General features: G+C 38.4%; 1 protein-coding gene across 5 annotated transcripts in view; it reads right to left on the bottom strand.

The window, feature by feature from the left end:
* Positions 1 to 1,989: 1,989 nt before the first annotated feature.
* The window catches only part of clip1a (CAP-GLY domain containing linker protein 1a), a 35,726-nt gene continuing 17,762 nt past the window's right edge, over positions 1,990 to 19,953 (bottom strand). For 3 of the 5 annotated variants that reach the window (XM_053228884.1, XM_053228881.1, XM_053228882.1), the window contains 13 exons: positions 19,744 to 19,900; positions 18,304 to 18,469; positions 17,325 to 17,540; positions 11,926 to 14,475; positions 10,037 to 10,174; positions 8,676 to 8,782; positions 7,701 to 7,821; positions 7,409 to 7,461; positions 7,006 to 7,123; positions 5,286 to 5,442; positions 4,944 to 4,999; positions 3,595 to 3,722; positions 1,990 to 2,845 (listed from right to left, as the gene is read on the bottom strand). In XM_053228884.1, the coding sequence (XP_053084859.1) occupies positions 2,617 to 2,845; positions 3,595 to 3,722; positions 4,944 to 4,999; positions 5,286 to 5,442; positions 7,006 to 7,123; positions 7,409 to 7,461; positions 7,701 to 7,821; positions 8,676 to 8,782; positions 10,037 to 10,174; positions 11,926 to 14,475; positions 17,325 to 17,540; positions 18,304 to 18,469; positions 19,744 to 19,900 (4,196 nt within the window). In that variant the 3' untranslated portion in view covers positions 1,990 to 2,616. The remainder of the gene's footprint in view (positions 2,846 to 3,594; positions 3,723 to 4,943; positions 5,000 to 5,285; positions 5,443 to 7,005; positions 7,124 to 7,408; positions 7,462 to 7,700; positions 7,822 to 8,675; positions 8,783 to 10,036; positions 10,175 to 11,925; positions 14,476 to 17,324; positions 17,541 to 18,303; positions 18,470 to 19,743; positions 19,901 to 19,953) is intronic. The other 2 variants (XM_053228883.1, XM_053228885.1) reach the window with 2 other exon arrangements.

Below are 19,953 nucleotides of genomic sequence, written 5' to 3' on the forward strand. Positions count from 1 at the left end.
CGCACTTCCTGTAGTTCGAACTTCATTTCCGGTTTAGCGTGTTCGGATATCTAGACGCTTTTTTTTCGAATTATCTCTAATTTTTTTTTATTATTATTTAATTTAATTATTATTTATTTAATTAAAAATTATTATATTATTAAAAAATATTTATTATTTTATTATGCATTTTTAATTCATGTTTGTTTTTTCGAAGCGGTGAACAGGGCACTGTTACAACAGCGGCGCCATCTTGTGGCTAAAACCATGAAGTGCAGCTTTTAATGTGCTCTAGTGGAAGCTGCAGCTTTTCTGGTGTTTTTAGGCTTCAGCTAATAAATATGTACATTTCAATCAGTTATTTTTAAAGCTATAAAGTTAACTGGTTTTACTACATAATATATTACTTATTCTTTTTTTTTCAAAGGACACTCCTTAATAAGTGTCTGCTATTTATAGAGAACCTATATTCTCTATTTAATCCTGTTTTAGTGTACTGTAAATCACTATATGTTATGATTAAGTATATGAGTGAGCTGGGAAGTGAACATTTTATTTACTGGAAAGAGGTAATTCTGGAAACAAACATAGATGGTTCTGCATTGTTGTTGTTCTTTCAGCTGGTCCTGTTAGAGGTCACCACAGTGGATCATCTTCCATTGTCAACATACTGATTTGGCACAGGCTTTACGCCAGATGCCTTTCCCAAAACAACCCTCCCCACTTATCCAGGCTTGGGACCAGCACTGAGAGTTGGCACCCAGCGTGCGGCTCAAACCCACAATCCGGAGATCAACAGTCCCATGCGCTACTGAATGAGCTAGCAGGGCAGCAGATTGTTCCACACTGTCAGGGTTAAAAATTTGGGGATGACCATCAACAGCCAGCTTCAGAGATTGTATTATACAGAGCCCCACTGGTGACATCCCTATTTAATAAAAAATATGTGGCCATGACCGATTAACACATGGAAAAGAGATCCTAATGCATGGCCATGACTCAGTAACACAAGGGAACAAGATCTCATTCCCACACATTAATAAATCATGGCCACTTCTTATTTTTATGAAGTAAGGATGTCACCAGTGGGGCTCCATACAACAGTTAAAAACATCCACGTCTTTTTTACTGGGTCCTTCACGATCCCAGTCCCGGCATTAAAAAAAACCCCACACTATAGTTTGCAGGTGATCACCTGGTTTTTAAAGGAGTCTTCTCTGGTCAGATGAAAAAAAAAAAAATCAAACTGTTTAGCCATAATGATCAGCACTATGCATGGAGGCTTTTAATCTAAAGAACACCATCCCAGCTGTGAAGCATGGGGGTGGCAGCATCATGTTGTGGGGTTGTTTTGCTGGAAAAGAGACTGGTGCACTTCAGCTAATAGATGGCATCAAGAGGAAGGAGGATTTTCTAGAAACACTAAAGCAAAAACTGGACATCAGTCTGAAAGTTAGATTAGTTGGTCACAACTGGGTTTTCCAGCAGGTCAGTGATCCTATGCATACCTCCAAGGTTACCTCCAAGTCACAAATCTAACTGAGTTACACCAGTTCTGTCAGGAGGAATGTGCAAAAGGTCTGGCAAAATATTGTGAGAAGCTTGTGGATGTTTATTCCAAGAGGTTGATTCAAGTTAAGTTTTTAAAAAGGCAATCCCACCAAATACTAACAAACAATGAAAAACTGAAAATCTGACATAGTAAATAAAAGCTGAAATAAATCTGTCTTTAGCGATCATTTTGAAATGACCTCTTATGGAAATACAGTAGACACCCAAAATGACAACACAGGAAATGGATGGTAACTTGAAATGTGTGGAGTTCGGGTGTGTGTTAACTTTGGCGTTTAGTATAATATTGAGCAACACTGTCCTGTGGTTACCTGTGAGCAGAACTGGCTGATTCTCCATCTACAATACTACAATACTACAATACTAATCCCCGTGTTTGGTGTCGTGTTCAAGCAGCATTTCATAAAAGGTGTGACTTATCAGGCAAGGTCCAAAACATGATTTAAACAATATTTATTTCTTATTGTACAGATGTATAATATTCCCCCCCCCCCAAAAAAAAAAAAAAAAACTAAAAAGTAACAGCATCAATATAACCTTGAATTACATTCTGTTTACGAAACCGTCTTGTTCTTCATCGAGCTGAAAACTGGGGAAGAGGATGTTGGAGTAAAGTGCATTAGCATTGTAGCGCCCTTTTCCTTTCAAACACTTAGGACAAGGATATGCCTGCTGCAGTGATTGGAACAGGTCCGAAAATGAATGGTGACTATAAGCTATGATCTCCATCACCCGCTATTACAAATTCAACGCATGGATTAAAAAAAACAAGATGGATCAATCTTTCTTTTAACAGTCTGTTAAAGAATTCAATATTGTTTCATTCGTGAATACAAATTAAAGCGATTAAATCCCAGACACACTTTTTTTTTTTTTTTAAATCCGAGGACTGTGTAGGGAGATATGGCAAACGAGTGAATGCACACGTGTGCACATACACACACACACACACACACACTCGCGCACACACACACACACACACACACACACTACAGATGGACATTTCCACACTTGTGCAATGTGTTGTTGAAGGCGTGTGCGGTATTGCAGAAGGGTATTGCCAGCTTAGAAGGTCTGGTCGTCGTTGCACGACTCGGTCCAGTGGCCGAACATCTCGCAGGTGTCGCAGTATGGCCGCTCTTCGCTGGCGCTGCCATGGTAGGTCGTGTGAGGAGGAGAATCAGGCAGCTGCTCCTGCGTGGGACAGTCCTCTGTGTCGTGGAGGTCGAAACAGTCGCAGATGTCGCAGAAGAGGCGCGGTGGCAGTTTCTTTTTGGTTTTAGACTCGGACAAGCTGCAGAAAGGAAAAGGCATGTTGTGCTATTAAAGTAAACGACTCGTAAATAAAACGGCCTACATTTCTTTAGGTGACTAGGAGCACATCATGTCATTTCATCTTAAAATGAAAGCCACTCTGTGAAATATTGTTAAACTATACAAATATATTTAACAAATGTCTGTGATCAAACAACATCTCTGGGCTGCTTTCACACAACGCTCTTACTCGCCCTAGCTAGTATCAGCTGACTAGCCTAGCTTGCTATCTAAACTAGATTTATCATCATCAGTAATAAATATGAAATGAAGTCTGGTGTAGCTCTGGTGATGAGGAGGTTGTTTGCCTGTTTTATAGCTTTGAAGACAGAAAATCAAGAGAAGCTGCTTGTGTAACTTGATTGTATGCAGCCACACTCTGTATATAAACATACGCAAGTTGTTAATTTTACTTAAGTATATTGCGATGTTGGAAAAGTTAGAGAGTTGATATTTTCAGTTTAACATTTCATAAATCTCCTTATATCGGCACACAAACAAGACTTTTTTTTTTTTCCCCCCACAAGCACTTTTTTCCCAGTGATTGTTTTTCTTGCCAATCAAGTTCGTGGCCCGATTGTTCAGGAGTAAAATATCATTCTGCGCTTTTCTAAGAAGCTGAATTTTGCTCTGAACTTTTTTTAAAAGCAGCCATTTCACACAGAATTGCATGTGAGAGCAGTGTTAAAATGTTATGGTGTAAATACTCTGCAGTATTAGATTGTCCACCTTTCGTGGTTGTCCATCTCACTGGCTGTGTTTCCATTAAGTGCTGCCTCGGCCATCTTCTCCAGCTTCGATTTCAGCTCCTCGTTCTTGCGCTGCAGATCCACGATGACCGAGTTCAGGAATTCAACCTGCCCCACACACACACACACACACACACACACACACACATGATAATTAGTCATGATGATTAATATTTACATATCCAGTACAGAGCAACACTGTATTGATAGTTTATACCAGTGATGCAGAGAGAATAAACACATTTTCTCTGTACAATAAACATTCTGGTTTCAACAGCGACAAATTAGCCATGTCGCTGTTTGCTAATCAGACCAGATACAGTAAATAAAATGAAAAAATCTTTGAAAACTCTCCCTTTTCTAAGACTAATGTCTCTAGGCCTGTATCTAATCTCTTATCCGATCAGCTGCCTTCAGCTAAATATTTTCCACGCGTGTGATTGGATAAACCACAAATCAGGATCTGCTCCGGAAGCCACAATGGTTCATGTTTAGAAAATCAGAGTCACGGAACTATAACCAGTTTTTTTTTATTTGCTTATTGGCTCTGCTAAAGGGCACCAGTTAACGACTACGTGTCTCTCTCTCAGTAGCTGTGCAACAGTGACAGAAATAAAATAAGGTAAAGAATAAGGCTTGTAGGTGTTGTGTTCATTGTGTGCATGTGGGTTATATTTCTATGCTTTTTTTTTTAAAGCAACAATACATTTTTAATTTGGTGTTACACAACAACATTATATAACAGTCGTAATATATATAAAATATATGATTCAGTGATCCATATCAACAGACTCGTGTCTGACGCGGTCATTTATCTATAGCTGTTATAAAGTAGAGCATTATTTAGACCACAAGACAGGGAGGAGAAACCCTCAGTTCATCACCTGCATGGTGCACTTCAATAAAGAAGAAGGAAAGTGAAGAAGTAGCTTCTAAAAAAACAAACTCCATCATAATGATCCTCTTGGCCAATCAGTTTTAGATTTAAAGCATCACAAAAGCATCACAAAATCTGGAGAATGAACTCTACAGTCTATGCAGATGGAAACGAGTCTGCCATTGCAGATTTAAACAACACGTACTCATTCTGCCTCAGAGATGTGAAACTGGGTTATTATTGTACACTTTCATCATCACACAACTAAATTAAATGCCCGTCATTTAAATGTGTTGAGACGTATGTGAAAAATGGACTGTTTGCACTTCACACAATCCAAAAAAGGCATTAAACCATTTAACAAATAATTGTCTGATTGCTATTCTTCCTATACAACACTGTAATTCAGTCATCAGTGGGGAAGATTTGATAAAAGAGTAATTCCTGAGTACCTGACACTCGGCTGTCTCCTTCGCCTCTCTCATCTCGTCCAGAGCAGGAGACCCTGCTGAGACAGTCATCTTTATTAAGACTAGTTTCTCCGCAGCGCTTTCCACAATAATTACTGCTGTCTTTTTATCTTTTGTAGCTGATTTTTAAACAGAAAACTCCAGATAACACAAAAACTTAGTGTCATTCTGGCTGCTGTTATACAACAGTTACATCATTAGAGATCAAATTAAATTATATTCAAATAACTTTAATAAAAGTAACTGAAAGCAATTTTAAATAAGCTTTAGTGTCATAAAAGAACAACGTTATATAGAATACTTTTTTTTTTTTTTTTTTTTAACCTGTGGGGATGTCTGCGGGACTCGACGTCTGAGCTGCTGTTAAGCTCTTCTCCAGGGTGCGCACTCGCTCCTGCAGTTGAGCTTTATCACTTTCCAGAGATTTCACGGTGCTCTGGAGGGTGTTTGCAGCGGCACTCTCGCTACGCAGCCCTGATACCTGCTCGCAAAAAGAAATGCAGTCGTGTGAAAAAATGAGGACACCCCATGAAAGCCTGTGTTGTTTTTTTTTAAACACAGTTAAACATACGGACATTTGATCTTCATTTTAACAATATTGGGAGATTCAAGTAAGATAATTAAACAAATAAAACCAAAGAAAAGTTTTTTTAAACTGATCTCTAAAATGTAATTTAAAAAAATCCAATTTCTTGTGAGGAAAAAGTAAGGACACCCCTATATTTATTTGTACTTAAAATGGCTAAAATTACCTACAGGTGTATCACATCAGGTGCAAATTATTAGAGCATCGTTACAGAGCATTTTAAAGGAGGCTGCCTTATTTAAACCTCAGACGTTTAGTTTGGTTTGCTCATAATTGTTGAAGTGAGAGGTATCACCATGGTGAGATCCAAAGAGCTCCCTGAGGCCCTCAGAAAGAAGACTGTTGATGCTTATGAGTCTGCTAAGGGATATAAAAAGATCCCAAAAGAATTTGTAATCAGCCATTCCACTGTCAGGTGATTTGAAACGGACTGTGCATGCAAGAAACCCCTCAAACATCACACAGCTGAAAGAATTCTGCATTGAGGAGTGGGGGAAACCTTCTTCCAGTTCAGTCGACGTCAGAAACTGGTAGATGGCTACAAGAAACGTCTCACTGAGGTTATTTCAGCCAAAGGGGAAACATTAGCTACTAGGGCATACAGTGTCCCAACTTTTTCCTCAGTTGAAATACTCATTTTTGTTTAATAAGTGAAAACAAAGTGATTTTTTTTTTGTAGTTTACATGCAATTACATCACTTTCATCTACAGGGACAAATTAAAACAAGATCAGAAATTGACATGTTGACATTTCTTAATAAAGAACTGAATATTTAATGGGGTGTCCTAATTTTTTCACATGACTGTACATTACATAAGCGAGAAGACTGACAAGAAACTAACCACATTTTTATAAGGGTTTTATTTTTTTAGATTTCTTTTATATTTTTAGTGAGAGATAAATCAAATTCACCACAAGGACCTTCATTCATAACCTTTGTAACTCATTTTTGCCAATTTTTATTTCTGGAGCTGTCTGTACATCTATATTATACAGCTGACTGTATACTGTTTTCTGACAGATGCTGAAAAGTCCAATGATAGTGCCAACACCATGACCCACATATGCCATCAATATGTCTCTCTCTCTCTCTCTCTCTTTTTCCCTCACTCTCACCCCCTCACAATTTTGCTGCCAATTTCCAGTCTTTAAAATCCTTTAGTAGAATTGTTTAGACATCACTTCAGAGTGGTATATCGAAACCTATGGTCATATGAGTTGTAACGCAAAAAGGAAAAGCAAATTATTCCTCGGTTTCAGCAAATGACAGTCTGTTATTCCTGCTTCTGCCTTTGTATATGATCCAAAAGCTAAGCTTTTGTTTTGTCAATCTTTTTAACATTTTAGTTAAGCAACATCCAGTAAACGCTGACTCAAATTAAAGAAACTGATTTTGTTTTTCCGATACAGATCAGTTGTATAAAAAGGATGTTATAGGTAAAGATCATATACGTTACCTCACTCCTCAGCGTTTCCAATTCTCTGTTCTTTTCTAAAATCAAGGCACTGTTTTTCTGGATAGATTGCTGTAAAGCAGATTTCTCCTTGTCTGATTCGTTCTTCAGGGCGAGCTCCCTGTAAAAACGAAGAGTTAAATCACAAGTGAAGCAAATCAAATCATTTTTACAGGATAATTCCCTTATATACATAGAAATATGCTTTGGATTTCAAGTTACAAACTTCACTGGCAAGTGTATCATATGATGAAACACTTTTCTTTCAGTAAAGGGAAGAGTAGAGCGAGTAGGTTCAATCATGTGGCATTTCCAATATCACATCAAAAATGATTTCAGGACTTCAGTAGGGAAGGCGACGAGGCAAGTGACAGAGCAAAGACTCAGGTAGTGTCCTGTGTCTCACCTCTTTTCCATGTCCTTCATCTGACTCCTGAGGCGCTCCAAGTGCTCCTTGAGCTGCAATGTAAATGAACAGATTATTATTTATACATTTAAAGGCATATATTTAAGCTTAATGTTTCTGATAAAAGGTATTTAATGTTATCAGAATTAGGCTGAATCAGTTCGCTGTAAACAATGTGCAGGTCAGTATGTCCCAGCTGCCCAAATCACTATTCAGCACATCACATAATCTCATCGAGTGCAAAAAAAAAATTAACAGCAGGACAATAAAGTGCCAGTTTTTGGAAACCGACTTTTTGCTGGCTGTCGTTTTCCTTCTGGCTGCTGGACAGCTCTTCAGCCAGCTTGGCCTTTTCCTGTTTCACAGCTTCCACAGCCAGGGCGTTTTCAGATGCTGCTTTTTTCAGCTCCTCACTGAGAGACAAGATCACACACACTCATGAACAGATACACACACAAAGTAATGATGAACATTGGCCAAAAGAGACACAACAGGCTCTCGTCAACCTGCGATTTTCCACAAATGATCACAAATAAGCCTGGCACTAGCTGTGTTAGCTAATCTTATGTTTGTTGACACCTCAATTTCAAGAAAGCAGGAATATATTTCAACAAAACGTGGAAAAATGTAAAATTTAATTTTTAATCATATGTTAACTATCTTCATGCAAATTTCCTAAAAGGCAAGGAGATAGAAAAATGTCTCAAATTAGCTAAAGTGTGATTTCCTCACACAGTGACTTTGATCAAGTTGCTGGCTATGTGCCATAGTGAAATGGCCATAAGCCTGATCAGTTCAGTTTGTAAGATACTGGCTGTCAATATGTCTGCCATGCTCCTGTGCTACAGTCAGAATGAAATGAAATGAAATGAAACTTTTCACTTTTGGGAGGAACTTTAAAATGCTGTATGGTAGAGATACTCAAAGGAGAAACCTTTCAGAACTATATCACCATTTCACCATGTGAAGGGTTTTCTCAGGCCACCATACATATGTCTTATTGAATTTTCTTGTCCTTTGGCCAACTAAATAGTTATGCCAATCAATATATCTATTGATAAACAATAAACAATAGCACTGAGATACAATACTGTAAGTATTCATTTAATTGAAATACACAGAAAAAAAATGAAAGTGATCACAGATCCAAGATGTTCAGAGCACACATAGCTTATGCACGATTGTAATTTCCATAATTATAAAACATCAGATCCTAAATATGACACTGTATTATGTCTATGAACTACAGTAGAAAACTGTGACTCACATTTCTTTGCAAAGACTGCTGATCCTCTCCTTCTCTGAGCTCAGTTGTTCTTTGGATTTACTCAGCTCCTGTTGGTATTGTGAGCTCTGTTTCGACAGATTGTCCAGCTGCAATAAAGACCAAAAAAAAATAATAATAATTCAGTTTATAGAATCAAAATCATACCACAGCAAGTATGTTCAAATATCTGTTGATTACAGTTTTCTTTGTAGTGAGTTTTCACCAACAGATATTGTCACAATGCAGCTTTACAAAAAATCCAGATGTAGATTATTATCTCTAATGAAAAAGACAGAGGTGACATTGGCAAAGAAAAATCTCCTGAGATGACGTGAGGAGAATATATGCTTATACAACTATATAGCATTTTAAGAGAAGAAATTAAAGTAACAATGCAATAAGGTGTTTTGAAAATAACTGAGAAATTTGTCAAATTGTCCCTCTACTTATCAGATCTCAATCTATATAGTGATTTATTTCCAATCCAAAGCACCCTATTCCATTGTTAATTGAATTCACAATAACTAGTTATAATTAGAATAATATGTTATTGCTGAGTAATGCAAAGAATATCCACAATACTAGTAGTAATCTTTAATTATTTAATTAAATATAATTATTATATTTAATTTCATTTATGATTATAGGTGATAGAGCAGAAGCCGTCAACTGGTGGATTGAGGCCTGGATAAATACTGTAACAGAGACATTAGACATTCTTCTGTAGCAAAACATCTGCTGTGGTTTATCCAATCACATGCGTTTATGTGAATTATTCAGCTCTCAACCAATCGGGGAGGGTAAAAAAAAAAAAGGCTAGCACGTGCTTCCACCAAGACACGGTGAAGCCAACGTACGCTTCTTTTCAGACTGCTGCTCATGCTCGGTCACAAGGCAGCTAAAAACACTCAGAGGAAAACACTATCTGCCCTCTTCCGCATACATGAGCTCACAGACACCCATGATTGGCTAGAATCTCTGTGATTGACAGGAAACATCTTTTTTTTTCTTGTTTTTTTGTTTTTTTTAATCTGGACTTTTTAGTTGATTTAATAGTGATTGATTATTTGTAAGGGACTGTGATGTTACAGCATATAAAAAGTGTATAAAATGGCATCAGCCTCTATGGCAGTTTGATATCAAACTGACCACTGACTAAAGTTTCAATATTATCCTAAAATAATCATCTAAAACACAATGACAATAACCAAAACACAGTGAACAGTATGAAATTTGACCTTTGTTACATTCAGACCCCCTAAATGTCATAGCAAAACTGTCGATTTTCCACATATATCTATCTGCAGAAATCAATCAGACCAGTGACATTTCCAGGTCCTTGGCTTCAGCCAGCCGCTCACCTGACACTGCATGTCTTCTTTGGCATTTTTAAACTCCTGGACAAGTGCCTCTGCTGCTAGTTTTTCTTTCTGTAAAGCAAGCTTTTCCTGAGTCAGTTTGTCCAGGGCCTGTGCTGTGTGCCCAGCACTCTCCGCAGCCTAGAACACATTGTGAGAGGAAAAAGTAAGTTTCAGAAAGGTGGGATGATACAGGACTTAGAGAGAGTGAGTCAATCCAAACTGTTACAGAAGCCAAGATGAACTCGTTCCAACCAAAAATAATGTGCAACTTCTAAAGCGTTAGCGTTCCTGCAGCCAATTTTAAATCATGCTCTTAGAATTTTAGATATTATTTGTCTTCAGTTTTGAAGCTTCCACAAATCTAAAGGGTGTAGAAAAGATTAGTGTCAAGTATTTAGTCAGTGAATTAACGGGTCATGCAAAAATCTCATCCGTTATTGTTGCACCAGATCTGAATAAATCAAAAACAGCCTGAAATGGAGATTTTTAATTGAATAAAATTATGATGAGTAGGCCATGCATTAGGAAAACTAAACCCCTACTGCTGCTACTGTTGAGACTAACACATTATATAATATTACTTAACGAGTATTATTAACAAGGTGTATAACATGTTACCTTTTTAATTACCATTATTATCTTAACCTAACGAACGTGAAATGCTAATGCATTGACAGTTCACTGGCTGTTTTTGTAATAAATATAGCCCGAATTTATGCTTAACTAGCATTTTTAGCAACTAAAGAACTGTCTGTGTTTAATTATTAACACTTTAATAACTATTCTAGTCTATTCTATTTAGCCCACATTCTTTCATGCTGTCTTATAAAAGTAATATAAAAGTAATTTGGCTTGGTGTAACACTTCGCACAAATAGCTAATCCTACTATAATATAAGAGTTTGTACCAGAGGTGCCAACTTTAATGAACTCCTAGCAGGAAAAAAATGATGAATTTTACCTCAAAAACCCTAGTGTATGTTGGAGAACGAAACGGATAATTTCTTTTTAGTTTTTTTTTTTTAATTTCAAACTTGCGCCAAGCAACAAGAAGAAACAGCGAGGCAGTCAGTCAGTTGTGATCACTACTTAATAATAAGCAGCTTTTTTTTTTTTTTTTAAACTGACTGCCTTCCTGTTTTCTATCAGCTCACCAGATCGAAGTTTAGATAAAAGTCTAGATAAAATCACGCGACGCAAAAGTAACGTCTATTAGAAGCAACTGCGCAAATTTCATGTCCTGCGTCCTTTCCCTTGTCGGAGGACTGGCTTTTACTTACATTTGGTCTGACCACTGCTTTAGCTAAGAAAGCAGAAAGTGTAGTTTTCTGGTTTTTCCTGTATCGCTATGGCAAAGGGGCAAAAATGGTGAATAATACTGCTGTAGATGTTGGCACCTCTGTTATACTTCCAACTGAATCCAATAAAAAAATATACTACAATATTGATGGAGTATTAATATGACGCTGTCCTCAACACTGCCCTTTAGTAACTATAAAAAGGAGCCTGGTCACATGCTACGGCTACTTGCTAAATCTCTCAATTGATAACCTGCGAAAAAGTCTATTGAATCTATTTCGCGTCAACATTCTCATACTCCGCCCTTCGACATGTTTAGAGGAACGTGCTAAGGGCTTGGCTCTGTTACAGATTTGCCTTGAACTCGTCCATGACATAACCCCGACTCAGCACCGATACAAAGACGTGGTTGGTTGACCTACTTGCAGTTATAGGACAATTAAAGTGAGTTAGCAACATGCATATTAAGGAAAACAACTAAGGGTGAGATTAGAGTGGCAAAGCAAGGCAAGCCTTTTAGAGTGCAGGAAGCAACTGAACTACAGAAGTGCAACACTAGGTCTGAGGAGCCTGTTTTTAGTTGCGGAATACCTCAAGCTGCTTTGCTAGAGCACTTTTGTTTTGGGCCTCAAGTTGGGTCACCATAACGTTGGCCTCCTCCTTTCCCGCCTGTAGAGCGTCCCTCTCAGCTTGCACTGCAGCCAGGCTGGAGACTATCTCATCCTTGGCTTTGGATAAAAGCGTCACCTGCTTTTCCGCAGCTTGCTGTTGCTCCTCCAGCTTAACGTTGTCATTACGAAGGTTTTGTAACTTTGCTTCCAGCTCAAGCTGTGATTTCTTCAGTTCTTCAATTTTAATCAGATATTCAGAGCACTTCTTGTCACCCGTTTCCGCGCTCTGACGAAGAGACAGGACTTCCTGTTCCAGAGATACACGGGATTCCAGAAGGTCGGTCTTCTCCTTAACAAGGCACTTGGTGGTGTTCTCCAGTTCTGCAATTTTGGAAGTGAGAACTTCTTTTGCAACGGCCATATCTGATCTGTCTTCATCGCTTCTCTTCTGCTGGGTCTTTAAAAGCTCGATTTCTTTGGCAAGAGAGGTTTTCTCTTCGCTGACTTTCTGAAGTGCACTAAATATCTCTTCAACTTTTTCACAACTGGAAACCGAAGTCTGGTTAAGGTTTTGCAAACGTGTTTTTTTCTCCAAACACGTGTCATTTAATGAGTTCCATAATTGCTCTACTTTGGTGCTAAGTAACTGTTGTTCCGTTTCTGCCTTCTGTTTTTCCATCCTGATGGCCACAAGTTCACCATCAAGCTTGGACTTCACCTCCAAAAGGCTGGCTTTCTCTTTTTCAGAATCCGTAACCTTATTCATTAGTTCCTCAACTTTTTTAGAAAGGTTTTCCTTTACAACAGATAATTCATTCTTATCTATTTCTAGTGCTTGTTGATGAACTTCCAAGGTGTTCTTGGCCTCAGAGAGTGATCTGTTCTGATCTGAAAGATGTTCAGCTTTCTGAAGCAGATCACTGTTTGTCTTCTTGAGCTCCTCTATCACGCTGTTCAAGGAAATCTTCTCCTTTTCAAAGGAATCAGCATTTTTTGTATATTCTTCCTTCATGTGATCCAAGTTGAGCTGTAATTTCTGGTTTTGTTCAGTTAAGCTGACATTGGACTTCTCTAGAGATTCTACATCAGAGCTCTTTTTCTGCAGAAGAGTCTGTAAATCATCATTATCTTGCCTCAGTTTCATCTTCTCTGAATCTATCTGCTCGTTTATCTGCTTCATTTTGTCCAGTTCTGATTTCAGACTGTTCTTCTCACTTAATAAGTCAGCTTCCGATTGATTTTTCTCTGCTAAGACAGAAGCCTTTTCCGATATTTCCTCTTCATACTTCTCCTTCAAGCTGCTCATTTCTTGTTCCAAATGCTGCTGTTCATTATTTTGCTTTTCGAGAGCAGATTTTAAGCTGATTTTTTCCTCTTCAAGGGTTTGAACAATCTTCTCAGCCTCTGAGAGCTGTGTGTTAATCATTTGCTTCTCCTGAGCAAAAGCTGCTGTGTCGGTCTGGATCTTCTCGTTGGCAGCTTTGGCTTCTTCTGTACTGAGACGCAACTTTTCAACCAGCACTTCTATTTGTTTAGTAAGCTCCTGCTTTTCGGAGGACATTTTCCTCTGGGTTTCGAGGAGGTTTTCCTTCTCTTCCATGAGTAAAAGCCTCTCAGAGTCTGTGACTTCCCTGCTAGTTTTGATTTCCTCAAGCATTCTGGCAAAGCTGTTCTTGGAGGCCTGGAGCTCAGCATTGTCCCTGCTGAACTGCTCCAGTGTTGTCTTCATGGCATCGAGTTGATTTTGAAGTTTTGATTTTTCAGCCGCAAGAGACTCTTTATCTGAAATGGCAGTTTTGAGATCTGATCCCACCTTTTCATTCTCATTATGAAGAACTTCGATTTCTGCCTGCAACTTAGCATTCGTAGCAGAGAGCTCCTCTTTCTCAGCCTGCAGCTTTGACTGAAGCTCTTCATTTTTTGCACACAGCAATCTAGAGGACTGCAGCTCCTCCTGGCAGGATCTAAGCTCCTCCTGAAACTTATCCCTATCCTCACAGGCCTTGGTGTGCTTTTGAGCCAGGTCTGCACTATTTTTCTCATGATGCTGAACCTCCTGCTGATATTTCAGTATGACTTCTTGTTGCTCCGCTTTATGCTTTTCGAGATCTTCTATTTGAATAAGGTGCTGTGCTTTAGTCTCTTTCATGCTTCCAATCTCAGCTTTCAGTTCTTCTTGGATTTGTATCGCATTCTGTACATCTTTGGAAAGCTGTTCTTTCTCATTGTTGAGAGATGACTTTTCTTCATGCAGCTGTTTATTGGTGGAACGTAGTTCCTTAATTTCATTTGTTACTTGTTCATTAGACGCTTTTAGCTCATCATTTTTTGATGAGAGATCCTTCTGAACCTCCTCCAGGCTAGAGATCTTCGAGCGATATTCTAAAATTTGCTTTTCCGCATTTTCCTTCTGAGCACGAACTTCATCCCTTTCCTTAGATAGACGCTCAGACAACAACCTTAGATCGCCAACCTCAGAAGCAAGCTTCTCAGCCCCTTGCATGGAACAAGTCAATTCAGTAGTGAGAGACTGAGTGAGGGAGGGGGGGAAAAAAAAGAAAGGGAGAAGGTTATGTTGATAAAACAAAATGTTAAGTAAAACCCTGATGCAAAAAAAAAAAAAAAAATGCAGAAACAAAGGAAACAAGGAAAAAGAAGCAACATCACATAGGTTATCTCCAACAATGAAAAAAGGTTATTTATATATAAATAAAAATGAGGTATGTATATAGTGTCAAGATGAATTTAATCAACATGAACATCCTCACCATGTGAATGAAGAGCACTAATTTACGGGAAGATGGCTTTGTTAGAACTCTTTGCAACTCTATTAAAACTAATTATGCATATGATGTGGTATGTTATTTAGTAAGTTTTTAGTTTCTTTATTCTCTGTTAGAAATATTTAATAAGAAATAAAGTTCTATGGCTATTTATGTGTCCTAGCTAAAGTGAGCAACCATCATTTAATTACACAATCTGATTACATACAGACATATGAACCCTTAAATTCTTAGTCTTTGCTAAAATGGGCCGGTTATTGACAATCCTTATTACATTAAAAACAGGATTTTGCAACTCTCAGCACTTTTTTAATTATAAATTTAAATATTATCGAGTTCATTTTACCTGACGGCCATATTCACCTGACTTCATCCTATAATTCTTATCTAGGTTAGTGGATAAAGGAAAATAAAACTCAAACCCATATCACACGAGGTGTACACTGTGGAAGGAAGCCACCGAGACAAGCAGCTAGTAACAGAGTAGTAAACCAACCAAACAATGAGCAGAAGTGATATCGAGAGTGAAAAGGTGAGAAACACCACAGACTGAAAGATAAATTAGGTTTAACATGCAAGGTGAAAACCAACACAGCGCCAGTGGTGATGTGAAAACACGAAAATTGGACGAGTGGCTCCAACACTGCACTTTTCCACCAAAGCCTGCGCATATTCAGCTCCAGCCAATCCACAATCCAATCCAAGCAACTTTACAGGACCGCCATTTAGAACAAATCGGAACAAAACAGATGTTTTAAAGAAAAAAAAATCTCTCACAATGATCCAAAGAAGAACTGGAAAAAAAAAAACAGCTTTCTTTGCTTTCTCAGCAGCACATTCAGAATAAATAGCTAACCACAGCAGACACTCACTAACCCTGTGATGCCAGAGTCAGTGAGAAGTGATACAAGAGCTTCCTGAATTTTAAATTCAGAAAAATATAAAGAAATCTAAAACAGCAAACGAAACCTAGTGTAAGAGAATACACCTGATATGCTTATCATGATCATCATTCCTTCTAACCCGAGGTTCACACTAGCAAGCGACAAGTCACTTGTAGTTTGTCTCTTGTGGGTGCGGATCAAGTGCTACTGTTGTCGCTTGTGTTCAAATGTGTATAATTAGATTCTGACTTCCAGAACTTTCCACTGACAGAACCCATTAAGGCTGGTTTATACTTGACTCTTGACTTTGCGTGTACGTGCAAGAGCAGCAACAATGTAAGCAACTTTGCTCACAAACTCGCCTGTACAGTTTCTGTGTATCTGGAGGATCAGAGCCACATCATCTCTGTTCATCTGGTTTCCTAGTCGAACTGTAAAATGTTTAGCGATTCCATGCACAGCGATTTCAAATACACTGCGGAGTTCTGTCTCTCACACTTTCTGCCGTCATCGTGACTGCTGTCGTGATCTGTGTCTCAAACCAAAAACTCTTACATTACATTCAAACATATGTTACTAATCTAAACAAATCCAGAAGACTTTTATGCAAAACAAATCTTTTGGTAGGTTTGAAAGCTACATGAGAAGTTCTGAAAATTCTAACACTAAATGTAATAGGAAAACTGGTTAGTGTTAGTACTCAGTAAAGTTCTAAAACAGTACGTAAGTATGCGATTTCATTACGTAAGTTGTGAACACAGTATCACATGGTGCTATGCCACCCACACTACTTACATTGGTTCTGCATAACGCAGATGCTTAGTGCATTTTTGAGCACGTGCACAAATGATGCTCCAAATGACCAAAGGATATGGCAGCCATCTTGCGTATTCATAGTTAAAAGTAAGTATAATTCAGCCATTAGGTCCAAGTAAACATTATCTATAGACCTATTTTTTTCATTTTTTTGTCATTAATTTAATTCAAGTGACCAGTAAACAGACTAATAAGTACAAAAACAGTGCATTACAGAGCCCCAGGGGTCCTCAGACACCACTTTGAGACCCACTGCACTATAACATAGTTATCACTTGCCATAAGCTGTACAATCATGATGTATGACTGCATGAGAGCTATATATGCAAGCAGGTACACTAACCACAGAAACCCCAGCACCACACACCACCATCTACCACCAACTCCAAAACACTACTAGCCCACGTCTCAGAGGCTTAAACGAAACTGAAAATACATCAAACAACGCTGTGTATACTGCACATACAGCACAAATGTGGGGAAACTAATGCTATCAGTGCCTTCAAACAAACCATTTCCAACCTAAAGTGGTTTGTTGATTTGCTGCCAAAACACACAAACCAGAGAATCTCCATAATATGCAGAGTGCAGTAGGCACCGAATGATCTAGTGCATTTATCTGGGAGCCATAGAGAGAGGTCAGCTTATCTGTGTCTGTCATTTCACCCTGCCTTCCTTCTGCTTAGCTTCTCATTTTCTTTTGTTTGAGTGTTTCAGGTTGCTTTCTGTTTAGGAGCTGGCTCACACCAACACTGTTTCTTTATACACAACAAATTCGACATTCTCTTCTATCTCATGGATTCAAGCCAGAATCAGAGAGACCATAAATGAATATCAATATACAAGTGTCCCAGCATTATTAGTCACAGAATCCTAATATTCACATTCTTTCATACCTGAGCCTTTTCTTTAAAGGGCACCAACTCTTCCACCTCTTCTTTAAGTTTTTGGCACTTCTCCTCAGAGAGGCAGAGCTGCTGTTGTGCTGTTTCAACCTGACCCTGTAGCTCCTGTAGCTCCTTCGCATGGTTCTGTAAGGCACTGGCAAGTGCTTTCTCTCCAGAGGCCTGGGCTTCATGGACCTTAGCGTGAGTCTCCTCAACATTCTTCTCCTGCACAACAATGTGAAACACAAGGCAAGTCTTCCTCAAGCATCCTCGAGGCAAGTGAAGAAACTGCTGTTCGTGTACACAAACTGTGCTACAGAGAAGGAATAAAACATAACGGAGCGTGCAAAGGTGGTGTGACACTGTTACCACGACGAAGCTGATTATTTTCTAATAAACGCATGTCTCAAAGTGTTGCATTTCTTTATACATTTATCATTAATTTAAGGTTGTAGAATGTCCCGTGAAACAAGTTAGTTCAGGTTATTTTCATTTTCATTATAAAAGATATTCTCATTCTTAGTCATTCTCTCATTTTACATTGAAGTTAATAAGGCAGAAAAATTGCAACTTGTTACTGAGAAAGCTCAAAGCACCAACTCTCTGCCCTGAAGACTTTCCCATGGCGGAAAACTTAAAGTTACAGCTTCACCTCTGACTGCGAAGCACTGACACTAGAGACTACTTCTATAAATGATGAATGAACATCTCGTCACAAAAATTAGTGTTAAATTACAACACTTTTACCCACTATTAAGTTTAGATTGTGTGGAGCGTCCACTGTAAAACTCCCCGTGCATGAGCTGCTACTATAGAAACAATAACACGACAACAAGCGCATTACTATAAATCTGTGATTTACCTTACAGCAAGAACTACAGTCAGAGCTGCGGTCAAAGAAAATTCATCAACACCTCTCAGAATCGAGAACTCAACAGTGCTGTGGTATAACTTCGCTTAAACTCTGACAGTGTGTGTCTGCTCTTACCAGCTGTCTGATCTTCTCCTGTAGGTTGGAAACTTCTTCCTGGTGTCTCTCGCTGGTGTCCTTCATCTCCTGCTTCGCTCGAGCCTGCTCCTGACTCCTGCTCTCCTCAGACCGGGCAACCAACTCCTTCTGCTCCGAAAGCTGATTCTGAAGTTCTTCGAGTCTCCTGTGAATGGAATTACTAATACATGTTAATTTGCTGAAGAGAAGAAATTAATATCAAAGGAACCAAACTTTAGACAGTAGAAATGTGGCTTGATTTCTACAGTCTCATTTACATTTACAGCAGATGACTTATAGAAGTGCAGTGAATTCTGGGTAGAAAGACATATTCGCACACCAGTTCAAATAGGTTACTGTCTAGGACAGAGGTGTTCGAGCTGTGGGGTGTGAATTGTGGGGTGGGCGTGGGTGAGATTAAAAAAAATACCATAAAATAAATACAAATGACCGTTCCAGACCTGCCAACCTTCACAGATTTTGCGTAGGAGCTTCACATTTGAACAGCGGTACGCAAAAATACACCAAAAGAGCAGTCTTCCTTTTTCCACTAGTAAAAATGCACAGGTGTTTTGAACGTTCTGCTTGAAAGATGCGCTGATGTGTCACTCTCATTTTCTGTCACAGTAAACGGAGATATTCTGAGCTCATTGTGACTGTGAAATAAAATCGATCAATGCATTTCTGACTTAATCATCATTAAATAAGTATCAGGAAATTCTATTTATTAGGGACGTCACCGAAATGTTTCAACCAGAAATAGTCAAAAATGGCACTTTTGTTTTTTACCCAAAAGAAAGAAAAAAAAAAATTAAACAGACCTAGAATGAAATATAAAATCGAACACTTTACAAATAATGCTGATGGTAATTATAACTGAGTAATTTAAAACACTTTGCTCTCCTGCAATGCACTCACATCACCCGCTCTTCTGAATATTTGCGCATGTGCACATTACGTTTTAGAAAATGTGTCTTCATTAAACACATCCTACCAAAAAAAAAAAAAAAAAAAAGTCAAAGAGGCTAAAACCCTGTTAGACAGGAGTTAGTGCTGGAGTGTAGAATTAGTGCTCAGTAAATTTTTAGTGTTTCTCATCTGAAATGTGAGTGACAAGCAAATTTTTGACTAGCTATGAAAGCTAAACCATGGCAGGAGCAAAGCATTCTGGGAGATGTCTGAATTTCTAATTATTCTTATTTCTTCTAATTCTAATTATTCTCATCTTTAAGGGGTTTGAAGGACATCTTTATTTGTCTTTTGTTTTGCTAATACATATGGACAGTTACAATATTCTATTCTATCCTGTAATTCAACATCCATCATTTTTTTGTTTTGTTTTGTGAGCTATGAACTACTTGCTCATCCAGAGGCATAATCATTGCTCATCTAAAGTTAGTAAAATGACATGTACAAGTGTGAAGGTGTATTAAATCTCACCTCTCTTTCTGAGTGAGATCGTCATTCATCTTGGTCAGCTGAGTAGAGCTGTCTCCAGATGACTTTATCAGCTCACTGATGTCGTGTTCAAGCTTGGCTTTATCTTTGGTTAGCTGCTCAAGCTTCTCTTCACCTGATTTCAACTTTGCCTCCAAACCTGAGAAGAAAAAAAAAGAACAGCAAAAGCTTAATAACAGAGTATCAGTTTGT

The sequence above is a fragment of the Pangasianodon hypophthalmus genome, chromosome 24 (genome assembly GCF_027358585.1).
Source record: "Pangasianodon hypophthalmus isolate fPanHyp1 chromosome 24, fPanHyp1.pri, whole genome shotgun sequence".
Lineage (NCBI taxonomy): Eukaryota > Metazoa > Chordata > Actinopteri > Siluriformes > Pangasiidae > Pangasianodon > Pangasianodon hypophthalmus.